This window comes from Fukomys damarensis, unplaced genomic scaffold (genome assembly GCF_012274545.1).
Source record: "Fukomys damarensis isolate Sample0158 unplaced genomic scaffold, DMR_v1.0_HiC HiC_scaffold_39, whole genome shotgun sequence".
Lineage (NCBI taxonomy): Eukaryota > Metazoa > Chordata > Mammalia > Rodentia > Bathyergidae > Fukomys > Fukomys damarensis.
The window spans coordinates 96,375,639-96,391,074 of record NW_022900951.1 but is presented as its reverse complement, the minus strand read 5'-3'; the positions used below and the strand labels follow the sequence as shown (position 1 = coordinate 96,391,074).

Below are 15,436 nucleotides of genomic sequence, written 5' to 3'. Positions count from 1 at the left end.
TTTTTTTTTTGTACTGAGGATCAAACTCAGGACCTTGCACTTGCCAGGCAGGTGGAGTAACCACTGAGCTAAATCCCTGGCCTGCCAGTGTCTTTTGAGGACTTTTTGCATATATATCCTTTCTTTTTTCGGGGGTGGAGCAGTAGTTGAAATAGAGCCAGGTCCTTGTGCATGCTAGACAAGCGTTGTACCACTGAGCTACATCCTCATCCTGCATGTGTGATTCTTAAGCAATACTAATTTAAAATTTTTTTTTCAAGTTAGGGTCTCACTATGTAGTGCTAGCTGGCCTTGAACTCAATATGTAGCCCAGGCTGGCTTTGAACTCACAGTGATCTTCCTGAAGCCTCTGCCTCCTGAGTGCTGGGGTCACAGGCATGCACCACCATACTTGGCCTAAATTCTTTTTGTTTTGATGTCTTTGTTTTTGCTATTGGAGTAAAACTGGCCTCAAAGAATGAATTGGGAACTGTTCTCTCCTCTTTCTCTTTTTTGTAAAATATTTGTGAAACATGGGGCTTAATTTTTGTACTTTTGGTAAAATTGAACAGTAAAGGCCCTGGTCCTGCCTTTTTCTATTATTACTAATTCAGTCTCTTTTACTTGTTATAATCTGTTCAGATTTTCTATTTCTTTTTGCTTTGGCGGTATGTATCATTTTTTTCATTCTAGGAATTTGTTCATTTATTCTAGGCTAATTTGTTGTCATACAATTGTGCATGGTATATCCTTACAATTATTTTATATTTGTAAGATTAATAGTAAATTCTTGGTTTTTTGAAGTCCCAATAATAGTAGACTGTAATTCCCAGAATGTGCTGTGCTGCTTTACCTTTATGTATAGTATTCCCTCTGTCAGAAATGCCATTTTCTATCAGGACTATCAACATGAAGCCTTCCATTGATAGCCTAAAAGACTTTGGTGCTCCCACCTCTGTGTTGCCATTACTCCTTACATATTCCTCCATGTAAGAATTTACCTCCTTGATTGTAATTGTCTTCACTAAACTGATTTTTTTTTTTTTTTTGGTACCGGTGATCAAACTCAGGATCTTGTGCGTGCAAGGCAGGTGGTGTCACCACTGAGCTAAATCCCTGGCCCCTAAATTGAATTCTTAAGAGAATTCATTCAACCACTGTTTATTGCATACATGCTTTGTATCCTTGATGCTGGTCAGCTTTAGGGATAGGGTGATGCAGCAGTCCAAGTTTTGATTTCATGGATGGGATGACAGAAAATTAATAAACAGAAAAAGCAAGTGATTATGATTTAGAAAGCCATATGAATGAAACAAAGGCCTGGTATATAGAATCACATGAGATTCTCTTAGAAAAAAGTGGTCAGGGAAGGCCTCTGACTAGGTTATATGTGAAGTGAGCCCAAGAAAGATGAGAATGAGTTGGCCATGGTGGCATGGTGAGAGCATTCCAGCAGAGGGAAGCGCATGTACATGTGAATGGCCACTGGTTAGAAAGTGTGCATTTGTTCAAGGAGTAGAAGGAAGACTGGTGTGGCTGGTGCAGAGGAAGGGAAGGAGGCACTGAATGAGACGAGGCAGGGACCCAGTGATACACTCAGTTGGTGCCTGGTAGGCCATGGGAAGGAGTTTAGATCTTATTTCAGATGCCTGATGAAGTTACACTAACCTCTGCAGTATATAGACAACGATTTGAAGTAAGACAGTAGTAGAAACAGATTTTAGAATAAGTGGTTAAGAGTTTTTGTTTTAGATATGAATTCAGAGTGAGGAAGATTTAACTAGCTATGACATACATACTAAAAAAGAAATAAAGGTTGCCTTGATAATAAAATCTACAATTTCCACATGATGGAAAAATAGCAGGCAAATAACAAATAGAAAGAAATATTTATAAGGCCCCTTAACACTGGTAAGTCTCCTTAATATAAAATTAAAAAGTAATTCAATAAACAAAAGATATGAATTGACAGTTCACAAAAAATACAAATGGCTATTAATGAAACGTTTTCTTAAAGAAATTAGATCTCATTTTTCACATATGAGATTGGCAAGAATACAGTTTAATAGCATACAGTATTGTAGGGAAACAACCCTAAACACATGGGTGGGAGGAGTATAAATTGGTTCAAGTTCTATAGTGATTTGACACTATCTACCGAGTTAAAATGTACACCCTTCTAGGAATTTATCCAACGGGTAAAAGGCATTTTGGTTCTGCATGTAGAGGAATACGAGTTCTTGTAAAGAAGAGTAGTTATTTATTTATTGGTGTAGAATAACCATTTATATGTGTGCATATCTGTGTGTGTGTATATGTGTGTGTGTGTGTGTGTGTGTGTGCATACATATTATATACACATACACACACAGACTTTTTTTTTGGTACCGGGAATCAAACTCAGGACCTTGCGCTTGTGAGGCAGGTGGTGGCATCACTGAGCTAAATCCCCAGCCCTATATATGTATGCTTTGGAAAAATGGATACATGTTAAATGATTTTAAAAAGGTAGAAAACAGTGTAAAATACGGTAGATGCATCTAAAAAAAAGGAAAAACATTCTTTATGTACTGGGCTTAATGGTAAAGTGCTTGTTGAACATTTCAAGGCTCTGGATTCCATCACCAGCACTACCTCCCTCATGCAAAAAAAATTCCAGAAGCTAAGTGTGGTGGTGCATGCTTGAAATCCTAGTATTCTGGGAGGCTGAGACAGGAGGATTGCAAGTGTGAACCTAGGCTTGACAACTTAACTATCTCAAACAACAAAAACATGTCTGTGAATGTAGCTTCATGTGAAGATTTGAGTTCAGTCCCTAGTATTACTTCCTACCACAAAAAATGTACAGTGCTTGACTTATATATACCTGTCAGGGTTATTTTGCTTATGTATACGTCGACTGTCTCTGAGATAAACACAGAAAAACAGAAATGTTTTGCCTCTGAGGAGGGGAACCAGGTTTGTAGAGAATAAGTGGAAAGGCTATTTGCTTTTCATTTTATATTCATATGTGTACTGTGTACATATATTGACTATTGAATAATTGAAACAAGGGGGAAATGAGACCAATCAGGAATTTGTTATAATAGTCTAGGGAATTGGTAACAGGGCAGGAAGATGGAAAAGGAGGTGGGTTCAGCTTTTCTTTATTTATTTTTGGCCAGCTACTTGGAAAGATGATGCAGAAGGCTCATGACTTTGAGGACAGCATGAGCAATTTAGTGACAGCCTATTTCAAAATAAAATTTTAAAAGTGCTGGGGGTGTACCTCCACCTAGGCATGTGTGAGGCCTTGGAGGAGTCTATCCCCAGCACTGCAAAAAAAACCAAACAAACTTGGAGATAAAATCCATTGGATTTGATGGTGAAACAAATGTGAGATATGAGAGCAGAAGAATCAAGGATGAGTTTGTACTCAGATTTCTATTAAGCAACTGGTGGATGGAATTGAGCTCTTTATTTATGCATTGATTATCTAAGGCAGTATTGTGAGAACTCTTGAGCTTGACTGTGGGGCTTGAATTCAACCTCCTTTATTTCCTAGCACTATGACATTGTACAAATTATGGAAATTTGTGCTTAGGTTCCCTCATCTATAAAATGGGAATAATAATATGACCTACCTCACAGCATCGTTGTAAGAATTAAATAAGTCAATAACTGCATATATTTTAGAATAGCTTCTAGAATATGGTAGAAACTACATAGTTGTCCTTCCGTGTATGTGGGGGATTGGTTCCAGTGCCTCCTGCGGGCACAAAAACCTGCTGATGCTTGAGCCCCTTATGTAAAAAAGGCATAGCATTTATATATTACCCACTCATATCCTACTATTTGCTTTAAATCATCTTTACCTATGATACTAATGGAATGTAAATGCTGTATCAGTTATTGTTACACTGTATTTTTAGGGAGTAATGACAGGAAAAGAAATCTGTACATGTTCATTACTGACACAATTTTTTCAAATATTTTTGATTCATGCATGGTTTGTGGAATCCACAGATGTAGCTGATTATAGAAGTGGTACTGCTATTAATGTTGTTACTACAACTATAATTGCTACTCTGTATTGCTCCTCTACTTTCTCCTCTGTCAGGGAGATGCCTGACCCATATTAAGGGCTCGATAAATGCTTGTTGAAGGAAGGAAGGAATGGTGGACCTTTAAATTTCATACATATTTAACCAATTCATTTATGAAATGAAAACTTTTTGAAAGGTCTTTTTAGTATGTATAGCAATGAGATGGTAAGGTTGATAGGTTGTGAGATTTGCTCCTACCTTTTTATTTTTTAACTTCCATTTTCTGTGCAGGCCTGAAGGCATTGAACGACAATACAGGAAGAAGTGTACAAAGTAAGTGTGATCAGTATGGGTTTCTCCAAGCCTAGACAAATAGAGGCGTAATTTGTTAGGAAAATAATATTTGGATGTAATTCTTTATTATGTCTCTGTCCTTCTCAAGTGCCTTCAAACCAAATACTAATATACTTCCTCAGGAGACTCGTCAAGGCTATCATAAATGAGTTTGCGCAATAGCCCATGTAGTGTTTCTCAGACACAGCATGTACTTTTATTTTTTTCTTTTACCGTCTTTCTCATTATTCAGCCCAAGTTCATTCTGCAGAGCTGTTTTCTCCAATACCCATTTACCCCACACTTTTCAAATAAACATTTGGTGAAGAGGTGGGGGGAGAAGTCAGAGTTACATCCTTGACCAACTGACCACAGAAACAAATATTTAGCACAGTATAATTTTTAAAAACTAAGATATAATTTATATGTAATAAAATTTGCCCATTTTTTGCCAGGCATGATAGTTAATTCCTCTAATCTCAGCCCTCGGGAGGCTGAGGCAGGAGGACAGCAGCAAATTGAAGGCCACTTGGGCTACATAGTGAGTTCAAGGCCAGCCTAGACCAAAAAACAAAACAAAAAAATTGTTTTGTTCTCTCAAAAACAAAACAGTTGCCAATTTTAAGCATACAATTTAATGAAAGTATAGTCATATAACATTTTCACCATCATGATATTAATAATTTCTAGTATTGCCTGTATCCTTTGCAGCCAGTCTCCTTCTCTGCTCCTTTCTTCTTGGGGGCGCGGGGGTACTAGGGATTGAACTCTGGACCTTGCGCTTGCAAAGCAGGCGGTGGCACCACTGAGCTAAATCCCCGGCCCTGCTCCTCTCTTCTGTTAGGAACTGCTTTCTATCACTATGGGTTAGCCTTTCTTAAAATTTTATATAAATTCTACATATGTGTTCTACTAAGTACAATATGTATCTTTTGTACCTAGCTTTTTAACATTTAGTATAATGTTTTAGGAATTCATTCAGGTTGGTTTGTGTGTCAATCATTTGTTCCTCTTTGTCGCTGAATAGTATTCCTTTGTATCACAGTTTGTTTACCCATTCACTCATTGAAGAGCATTGGAGTTATTTCTGGTTTGGGCTGCTGTGAACATTCTAGTATAAATCTTAGAGCAAATGTTTGTTTTCTTTTGGAGTAGAATAGACTGGGGCATATGGTAAATGTAACATAGTATAATTTAGTCCAGAGCTATTTATAAAGTCAATTATGGGATCACAGACCTAAGAGTCTTATTAAAGAGTTATCATTTAAGGCAAAAGTGTATGTATAATTCTGACTTTAGGTTGGTAATAGTGAAAATATTTAACTATAGTAAATTCAGTTTTGATATAGTTACATCTTGACTGCCAAAAGACTCAGGTTAGAAGAATTAAAGCAGGGGAAGTGGATAAGTTATTTTAGCCCCCATACATACTAAATGGGTGAAATTGGTTTTATCCTTTCTTGTAGTTCTATGTTGTTCACCTCAAAAAATATAATATTGGCCCCCAAAGAAATTGGCAATTACTGCATGGGTTGGTTTGGCACCTACTACAGTGGGGCCTTTATGTTTCTTCATTTCTAAAACAAAACTGAAAAAATCTAGACAAAATGCCCAAGCCAGTTACTCAGATGCCTAGGAAGAATTGTAGCAGTTTTGACTGCAAAGCAATCAGCCAGATAAACTAGATAAACTAAAATTTATCTAGTAAGAATCACTTTGGGAGCTTGTTTACAATGGTGGGTTCCCATGCCTCACCCCTACAGTTGCTGAAGTAGGATCTTCTGGGAGAAACCTAGAAATCTTATCAACAATTTTAACAATATCCTAAGTGATGCAGGTGATGCCTGTCAGGTTATTTTATAAAAGACGGCGAAGAGCCGGGCGTGGTGGCGCACACCTGTAATTCCAGCACTTGGGAGGCTGAGGCAGGAGGATCACTGTGAGTTCAAGACCAGCCTGGGCTACATAGTGAGTTCCAGGTCAGTCTCAACTACATAGTGAGACCCTGTCTCAAAAAAACAAACAAAAGAAAGATGGCGAAGAGCTGATCATTAGTTTATGTCACAAACTACAACATTCCCAGAGTCTAAGTACACTTTGCAGATCACTGTTTGGGGATTTGGAATGAGGGCTTCCCAGAGATTCATTTTGCCGTTTGCAGGTGTGGACTCCCAGTGTTCTACCAGTCCCAGCTGAAGGATGCTTCCGTGACCTTCATTATAGATGGAGCAGTGATGAAGTGTGGCCAGGGTTTTGGGAAAACAAATATATATACTGAGAAACAAGAGCCTCCCAAGAAGGTAATTATCATTAAAGGAGATGCATACCCAAGAAGACTGCTTAATATAGCCATAGAGTTAGTCTTAGATTTTTAAATAAGGATATAATACACAAGAAACTGCTCTTAATGGATTCGTTGTTTAATCAAGAGAATGCCGTTATTGTGTCTAAGCATATGTTACAGAATTACAGCACCTCTTATTTGTACTTTTTTCTTTTCCACAATTGCCTGATAAGGTTTTTATTTTCATTTCCTTCAAAACTTTTTTCTAGTGTGAACAGTTAAACACTGAATGAATTAGGCTCATTTAAAAATGTACTTTAAAATTCTTGATGGTAAATGTTAGACAAAATGAAATAAATAGAAGCATTGGCACTTTCAGATAAGTAATGTTCCCAAAGAGGTAGGCAGGTGTTCCACCCACTTCCCTCAGCCCTCCTCACAGGCATGCGCACGTGCACACTCACACATGGCTCATGGATCCGTTGGGATGAACTAGAGTGTCTCCTCATCCTGCGGCTTCAGGTGATGATGATCAAATGGACTAAGGACATGGGCAAGTTCAGCTCTGTCAACTGTGTCTACTATTGATGAAGAAGAAGAGGAGATTGAGGCTGTAAGTGGTTTTGCTCTCTAGGAAGCGGGAATTGGGTATGGGAGGAATGGGAACTCTAGATCGCTAGCCTCTCTGCGGAGCAAAACAATTAGAGATTTCGCTTTCAAGCTCTGCTCTCCTAGGAAGAAACTGCTTCCCTGGACCTCAGGAAGATCTGTAGAATGAGAACAAGGGACTTGGATCCAGTTCATCTCTTCAATTAAAAACCCCTGAACTATGGGGGATGTAGCTCAGAGGTAGAGCACTTGCCTAGCATGTGCAAGGCCCTGGGTTCAAGCTCCAGCACTGAACAAAAACAAACAAACAAAAAAGCAAGCAAAGCAAATTGTAAAAACCTCTGGACTAATGACTTCAGGTGTTTTTCTAGTCCAGCTCTGTTGGTTTGTGAGTCTGTCCTTAGCACTAGCAGCAAGTACCTTTCTGGTTCTTCAGTAGAATGTCATTTATGGAGAGATGTGACCAGAAGCCAGATGTGGTGGTGCATGCCTATCATCCCAGCACTCTGGCAGGCTTAGGCAGAGGGTGACAAATTCAGGCCCAGCCTGGGCAACTTAGTGACTTAGTGAGATCCTGTCTCAAAATAAAAAATGAAAAGGGCTGGGGATATAGCTCAGTGCAAAGGTCCTAGATCAGTCCCCAGTACCAAAAACAAAACAAAATGAAACAAACAAACAAAAAAAACCCAACATATATGATTTATAATTTTAAAAATGATTTTGCTTGAAATCTGAACTCTCTTGGATTATTGACAAATGAAGAGTTGAAAGAGAACAGACTTGCCATTTTGGTAACAACTGCTTGATTTGAATAGCATAAATTGCTACCATGGCCTTTGTTATGATTCCTTGGTGAGAGTACTGGTTTAAGGATGCTGCTGTTTCCTTTAGAGAGAAGTTGCTGATTCGTATGCCCAAAATGTCAAAGTGATTGAGAAACAGCTGGAGCGTAAAAGCATGAGCAAGAGACGACTGCAAGAGCTGGTGAGTGCCATGGGTAGATAGATGCCGGGCTACACTGTTGGGCTTTCTTACTGTGAACAGCTACCCAGCAAAGAAATCCTTTAAGAAGTCTTTTGGGGATGGGTTCTGACTGCAAGATCTAGGCTGTTAATGAGAATACTTGTTAAATAGCCCTCACCTATAATCCCAGTAGTCTGGAGGGTGAGGCAGGAGAGCCATGAGTATAAGGACAGCTGGGGCTACATAGTGAGTTCAGGGTCACTCTGAACTGCATAGCATGACCCCATCTCTAAAAACTATACATAATAAAATCCCTCCCTAGGATGATACTGTATTTTAATCTGCTATTTGTTGAGAGTTCAAGGTCAAGATGGGGAGTTAAATGTCAGGGTTCCTGGGTGTTCTTCCAGGAAGGAATAGTGGACAGTAGTGTTACTTGGTGGTACCTGGTAATTTTCTGTGTTATTAATAGGCTCATCTTAGAGTGTGTACTTCTTTATATGATGGTGATGACATTTGGGGTTTTTTTGATCATTTACTTACAATATTTCATTAGACTCAGACATTGATGCTTCATCAAAATGTATACCAGTCTCTTCTAATAAGTGGAGTGGATCTTTGGTGATGTGTTAGAGCCTGGTTGCTGCTTTTTACCTTGTCGCACTTGAGAGCAGTGCTTCTCAAGCTTTCTAAGATGAAAGATCAGTGCTTTCTTTTTCTTTAATATCTAATGTTGTAATTTGTATATTTTTAATTTGTAAAAAATGAATTGACCTCAACTGTTTTGTTTTTTAAATTCTAGGAACTGAACCCAGGGGCTTGTATGTGCTAGGCAAGTGTCCTGCCATTGAGTTACATCTCTGTCTTTTTTTTTTTAATTAATTTTTGAGACAGGGTCTCACTATGTAGTTAAGACTGACCTGGAACTCACTATGTAGCCCAGGCTGGTCTCAAACTCACAGTGATCCTCCTGCCTCAGCCTCCCGAGTGCTGGGATTACAGGCCTGTGCCACCATGCCTGGCCTGTGTTTTTTATTTTTAATTTAATTTTATATTTTGGCACTGTGGATGAAACCCAGGTATGCTGTACCACTGCACTACATCCCCAGCCAATTTTTAAATTTTTTTATTTTGACACAGTATCTCCCTAAGTTGCCCAGGCTAGCCTAGAACTTGTGATCCTCCTGCCTCAGCTTCCTGTGTAGCTAGGTTTATAGGTGTACACCTCCAGGCCCCAGTTTTCAATTTGTATTATTTTCCTTTATTTTTACTCTGTTTATTGTTATACAGGTTTTAAAATATTTACTTTCAAGCCAGGCATGGTGGTGCATGCCTGTAATCCCAGCACTTGGGAGACTGAGGCAGGAGGATCACTGTGAGTTTGAGACCAGCCTGGGCTACATAGTGAGTTCCAGGTCAGTCTCAACTACATAGTGAGATCCTGTCTCAAAAACCAAAAATAAAGAAATAAGTGAATGAATAAAATATTTGCTTTCATTTTTTTATACATGTTGCATGGACTTACGGAGCACACAATTTTAAGTAGCACTGTTCTGGAATGGTATTTTTCCTGTTCTTCGAAGGATAGGGCAGTAATATGCCATGATATGGCTTCCTCAGCACTTTGGAAGTTCTGGAGCTCGTAGAATCCTTTTATTCATTGTCTTGGTTCACAGTCTCATATATTTATCTATGAATATATTTGACCTACAAATACCATTTTCTTTGTTATAATATCAGAAAGGTTGCTGGAGATGCATAAGGCTTTTAGAACCACTTCTAGTTTGTACACTATATTAAGGGAGAAGTGGGTAGTTGAAATAAGGAAGGAAATAGAAGGATTTCATTTGATGTATTGAGGCATATGCTTTTTTTTTTTTCCAGGCAGAACTAGAAGCCAAGAAAGCGAAAATGAAGGGGGGGACTTTGATTGACAACCAGTTGAAATGACCAAGACCTTGCTCTGAGCCTGGACCAGAGGCAAGCATTTAGGTTAAGAAGAAAAATAATTTCTTGTTTATGTGGACTGGTTTCTATTTATGCCGCAGGAGAAGGCTCTATGTTGCTTCCCATTGATTCTCCTATATTCCATAAGGTCTTTGAGGGCCGGGAGTTTAGCTCAGTGGTTCTGCAGCCTGCCTTGCAAGCTAAAGGACCCGAGTTCGATCCCTGGTACAAAAAAAAAGGTCTGAGTCTATGAGTCCATTTGACCTGCTTTCTGTTCAATAGATTGTTCTGTATCTTTTTCTATATAGATTTTTCTATAGTATTTTTTGTTCATTTGATATAAACTTCAACTGCATAGAAACTATGAATAGATAATGTTCAAATATCTCTAGTTTCTAAAATGGTTGTTATTATTCTTCAAAGTTAATAAAATGTTTAAAATTAAAAAAAAATACTATAGCATGTCATAGAGAAAAGTGGCATGAGTTAAATTTGAAATAAAAAGTAAGATCCTTTTAATTGTCTCTGTCTCTGGTCTTAGAATGGCTCTTAGAATTGTGTATGGTTTGAATCTTTCTACTGTCAGCAGAGAACATTAAAAGCCAAAATGTATATTAGAAATATTAGAGCTGTAGGTGAGCCACACCATATCAAACTTTATATCTGAAGAAGGAAAACCATAGAGCTGGGGGTGAACTTGGTGGTAGAGTACGTGCTGGGTATGTGTGGGGCTGTGAGTTCCATCTCAAGCACCACAAAAGAAAAGAAAAAAAAAAAAGAAAAGAAAAGCCAGATAGCCAGATTACAGTGAGGGAGTAGAATATAGCTTAGTTTTGAATTAATAAGTAGCCTAAGGGAGCCACCATCTAATCTGCACCTAGAAGTACTGCTTCTCTGTGTGGGTAGATGGGTGGGAGACCTTATAGATGCTGAGATAAAGGAAATGATCTGTTAAATTTCTTTTATTTTTTAAAAATGTTAAATTTTTTTTCCGGTACCAGGGATCAAACTCAGCCCCTGTGCTTGTCAGGCAGGTGGAGAGCCACTTATCTAAATTCCCAGCCTTGAGTATCTTTTATTATACATTTGCTCTTTGAAGCAAAGTTTATATGTATAAATATTAGTTCATGTCACACTGCTTTAGTGTCATCAATTCACATGCTTGTATCCACATTTTAATCTGTTCGCCTGTATGTTATCTGCAGTAAACTGTACTTAGTTAAGTGCCCATTGTCTGCTTGTGATGTGCTGCTGGGAAATAGTAGGGCTCTTTTCTCTGCTTTTTATCTGGTATCCTTGTTTGCAGGGAAAAATAGGTTAGAGGATGTGTAGATGTGAGCTAGCAAGAAATTAGCAAAAGAGTGGTGATGTCCTAGGAAGGCCCAGAGTGGGACTGTGTTACCATCTTCCCAGCTGTTCTCCTGCATCCAGTGAGGTCTTTGCAGCTGAGTCCTCCCCTCCACCTCATTCTGAGAGAGAATTAACCATTGTGTGGATGACCAGCCATGATCTCTCCAATTTCTCAACCTCAACCCGAAACAGTAACCTCTACTTTTATTCCACTGCAGCTACAGACTCTCATGACCACAGCCTGAATATCTATACCACCTTGGAAATCTAGTATTCCATTCTCTGATCTCAACCTCCTTTCATTGATACCATTATATCATTGTATTCTCACTTTCTATAAACCTGTTTTGTTTTTATTTCTGAAGAGTGACTATTTTATTAGTAGCAATAAAGAAAAATAGTAAAAATAATAGCAACAGTAATACTAGCTATTCTTACTGAGTACTTACAATTTTTTTTTTTCATATTGAAGATCAAACTTGGGACCTTGTGTTTGCAAGGCAAGTGGCAGTACCACTGAGCTAAATCCCTGGCTCTTGAGTACTTACTATGTATCAGGTACTGTGGAAAGCACTTTATAGGTCTAAACAACATAATAATGCTATGAGGTAGAACCACCTTGCCTGGCTATTGTTTTTTATATTAAAATATGAAATATTCCCACTGTGATACTTGGTGACATATTGAAGTATAACTTCATTGTTTAAGACAACTTGAAAAGCTTTTTAAAGACTAACTCATCTTGCCGGATATGATGTAGTGCCAATAATCCCAGCACTTGTGAGGATTGCTTGAGCCTGGGACAGTGATGCTGAACCTTTTAGTGTTTTCATTGATATGAATATCCTGTTGCAGCATTGGCCACCATTGGCCTAGGAGTTTGAGACCAGTCTGGGTAACATACTGAGACACTATCTCAAACAATAGAGATGCTAACTTGTCTAAGACATTTAACAGCTCTCCTTTTCCCCCAAACCCTGGTAACTACTATTCTAATTTCTGTTTTTGTGGATTTGACTACTTTAGATACTTCCAAAGTGAAATCACTTGCATAATATCCTCAGTGTTTATGTTGTATGTGCCAAGCTCTCCTTTTTTAAAAGGTGAGCGGTATTCCATTGTATGTATATATACATTTTGTTTATTCATTTATTGATGGATATTTGGGTTGCTCCCCCCTCCTAGCTCTTGTGGTTATTGTTGCATTGAATATGGGTGTTTTAGTTATCACTTGGAGGACCCGATTTCAATTCTTTTTGCAGATAGTCCTATTTTAAATTTTTTTAAGACTTCCTACTGTTTTCCACAGCAGTTGTACCATTTTAAAATCTTACCAATGATGAAAAAGGGTTCTAGTTTCTCCACATCCTGATCAATGCTTACTGATTTCAACCCTTTTCATGAGTATGAGGTGCTGTCTTGTGCTTTTGATTTGCATTTCTCTAATGGTTAGTGATGTTGAAACTCTTCATATGCTTCCTAGCCATTTGTAGATAATCTTTGGGGAAATGTCTATTCAAATCTTTTGCCCATTTCATAGAAAAAAATCTTTTGCCCATTTTTAATTGGCTTCTTAATGTCTTTCTTTACCTCGCTAGGGCACAATGCCCAACACACCCACAATTTGAAGGAGGAGAGGTTTATTTTGACTCAGTTTGTTGAGGTGTCAGTCCATAGTCAGCTGGCTGCAAGGAAGGGTGGCACAGCAGAGGAGAAACAGCTCATAGCAGAGCAGAGATCAAGGGAGGTGAGAGGGAGACAGACCCTCCCAGGTCATGCCCCAGTAACTCACCTTCTCCAGCCAGGCTTCACCTCCCAATATCACAGTTAGCTATCATGCCCTCATGATCCAGTCACTTCCCAAAAGACCTCCTACCTATGAGTCCATAAGAGATAAGCCATAACAGCTTACTTTTTTTGTTATTATGAACATTTTATTTGCTAATTTTCCATCTATCTTCTTTGGCATTGTGCCTCTTCAGATTTTCCACCCATTTTTTGTTTTTTTTCTTCTTCTTTTTTTTTGAGACAGGGTCTTGCTATATACAGAGTCCACCAAAAAAAAAAAAAAAAAGGATACACACGTCAGGAAAAGAAAAACTTGTATAAATATTTTAATAGTAAATTTATTGCGATATCATGAGATTAACACAAGGTACCTTTGGCCAAACAATTACAAGAGGTGCTTGAAGTGGTAGCCATTAGCTTCCAGAGATTTATTAGCATGGCGGACTGCTGCTTGGGTAACCTTGCTCACTGAGATTGCTGCACATGCATTTTCAATTCCTTCTCTAAGGGTTGTCAGTGTAGTGGATTTTTTGCAATATACAACATCCTCTAGGATCCCCCATATGAGGGTAGCACCGTCTGTTGAGAAAATGTTATACTATTTTTCTTTTCCTCAAGTGTGAAGTCATGGCAGTCCTGCCTCATTCTCCCAAATCCTGGGATTACTGGCATGCAGCATGACACTTGGCTCTTCCACTCAGTTTTTATTGTTGAGTGTGAAGGGTTCTTGACATAGTAAGATTATTAGTCCTTTATCAGACAAGTGATTTGCAAGTTGACCCAGAATATGGTTTGTCTTCATTCTCAAAGTAGAGTGCCTTTCCATACCCAAGATCATAAAGATTTTCTTCAATAAGTCTTATATTTGACATTTAGGTCTATAATTCATTTCAAGTTTTTTTGTATAATGCGTGAGTTGTGTATCAGTTTTGCTGCTTACAGGTGTCCAATGATTCCAATGCCATTTGTTGAAAAGGCCTTCCTCTCTTCACTTCATTTGTACTTTTGTCAAAAATCCCTTCATCTTGCTGGGCATTGTGGCACAGGCTTGTAATCCCAGCAGTTTGGGAGACTGAGGCAAGAGGATCACAAGTTTGAGACCCACCTGGGCAACTAAACAAGGCTTTGTCTCAAAAAATAGAAAGGGCTGGGATGTACCTTGGTGCTAAGATCATGGGTTCAATCTCTAGTACTGAAGAAAGAAATCTGTTCACCGTAATTTTGGATTTTTTATTTTGTTCATTTTCTGTTCTTTCACCAATATACTGTGTTTCTTCGTGGTACTGGAGATCAAAGCCAGGGCCTTACACATGCTAAATATGTGCTCCACCGCTGAGCTACATCCTTAGCCCTTTTTATATTTTCATATTAGGAGAGAGGGTGTCTTATTATATTGCCAAGCCTGGCCTTAAACTTCTGGACTCAAGTGATTCTTCAGCCTCAACCTTCAAAGTAGCTAGGACAACTAGCATGTACCCTCATGCCTGGCTATTATATAGTGTCTTAATTTGATTATTGTAGTTTATTTAACATTTTGTTATCAGGTAGTGTGATTCTTCCAACTTTGTTCTTTTGTGGAGTTATTGTTGGCTATTCTAGTTTTTTATTTGTTTTGTTTTTCTGCTTTTCCATACAGGTTTTAGAATCAGTTTGGTATGTTCAATATTTCTGGGATTTTGATGGGAGCTATGTAAAATCTAAAAATCACATTGTAACAAAAATTAATGAAACAAAAGTGAAAATTCTATTAGGCAGTAAGGAGAGCAGCCCCAAAGTGGAGCCAAAAAGCCCCAAAATAGAGTCTGCTTAGTCGCGCCCCTCCAGGGATCTTACAAAAACATCTTCCAGGTGTCCTTCTGCTGTCTGGGACCTCATCAGAGCCTGATCAGCGAGGTCATTGGCTCAGTGAGGCATGGGCTCTGCATGGGCACTATGTGAACACTGTATAGATTAATTAAATCCTAAAAAATACATAGTCTACTCAAGGGTAGAGATTATATTGCTTACACCCAAGCGCCCTTCTAAACCCTTTTAAGTCCCTAGACAAAGAACCGTCCTGGGTGCCCTGCTCAGAACCCCCTCCTGGTTAGCGAGAGCTTTACTTCCTTTTCTTTCCATCTTTTAAATAAATTTGCTTATATCCTATATCCTCCATCCT

The 15,436-nt window shown here is 38.5% G+C and overlaps 1 protein-coding gene across 1 annotated transcript in view; it reads left to right on the top strand.

Annotated features, from left to right (window-relative positions):
- Positions 1 to 10,479, top strand: part of CUNHXorf56 (chromosome unknown CXorf56 homolog) — a 14,094-nt gene extending 3,615 nt beyond the window's left edge. The window contains 6 exon segments of the mRNA XM_010612987.2: positions 4,296 to 4,337; positions 6,499 to 6,637; positions 7,144 to 7,191; positions 7,193 to 7,234; positions 8,122 to 8,214; positions 10,078 to 10,479. Coding sequence (XP_010611289.1) covers positions 4,296 to 4,337; positions 6,499 to 6,637; positions 7,144 to 7,191; positions 7,193 to 7,234; positions 8,122 to 8,214; positions 10,078 to 10,143 — 430 coding nt within the window. The 3' untranslated portion in view covers positions 10,144 to 10,479.
- The last annotated feature ends 4,957 nt before the right edge of the window (positions 10,480 to 15,436 follow it).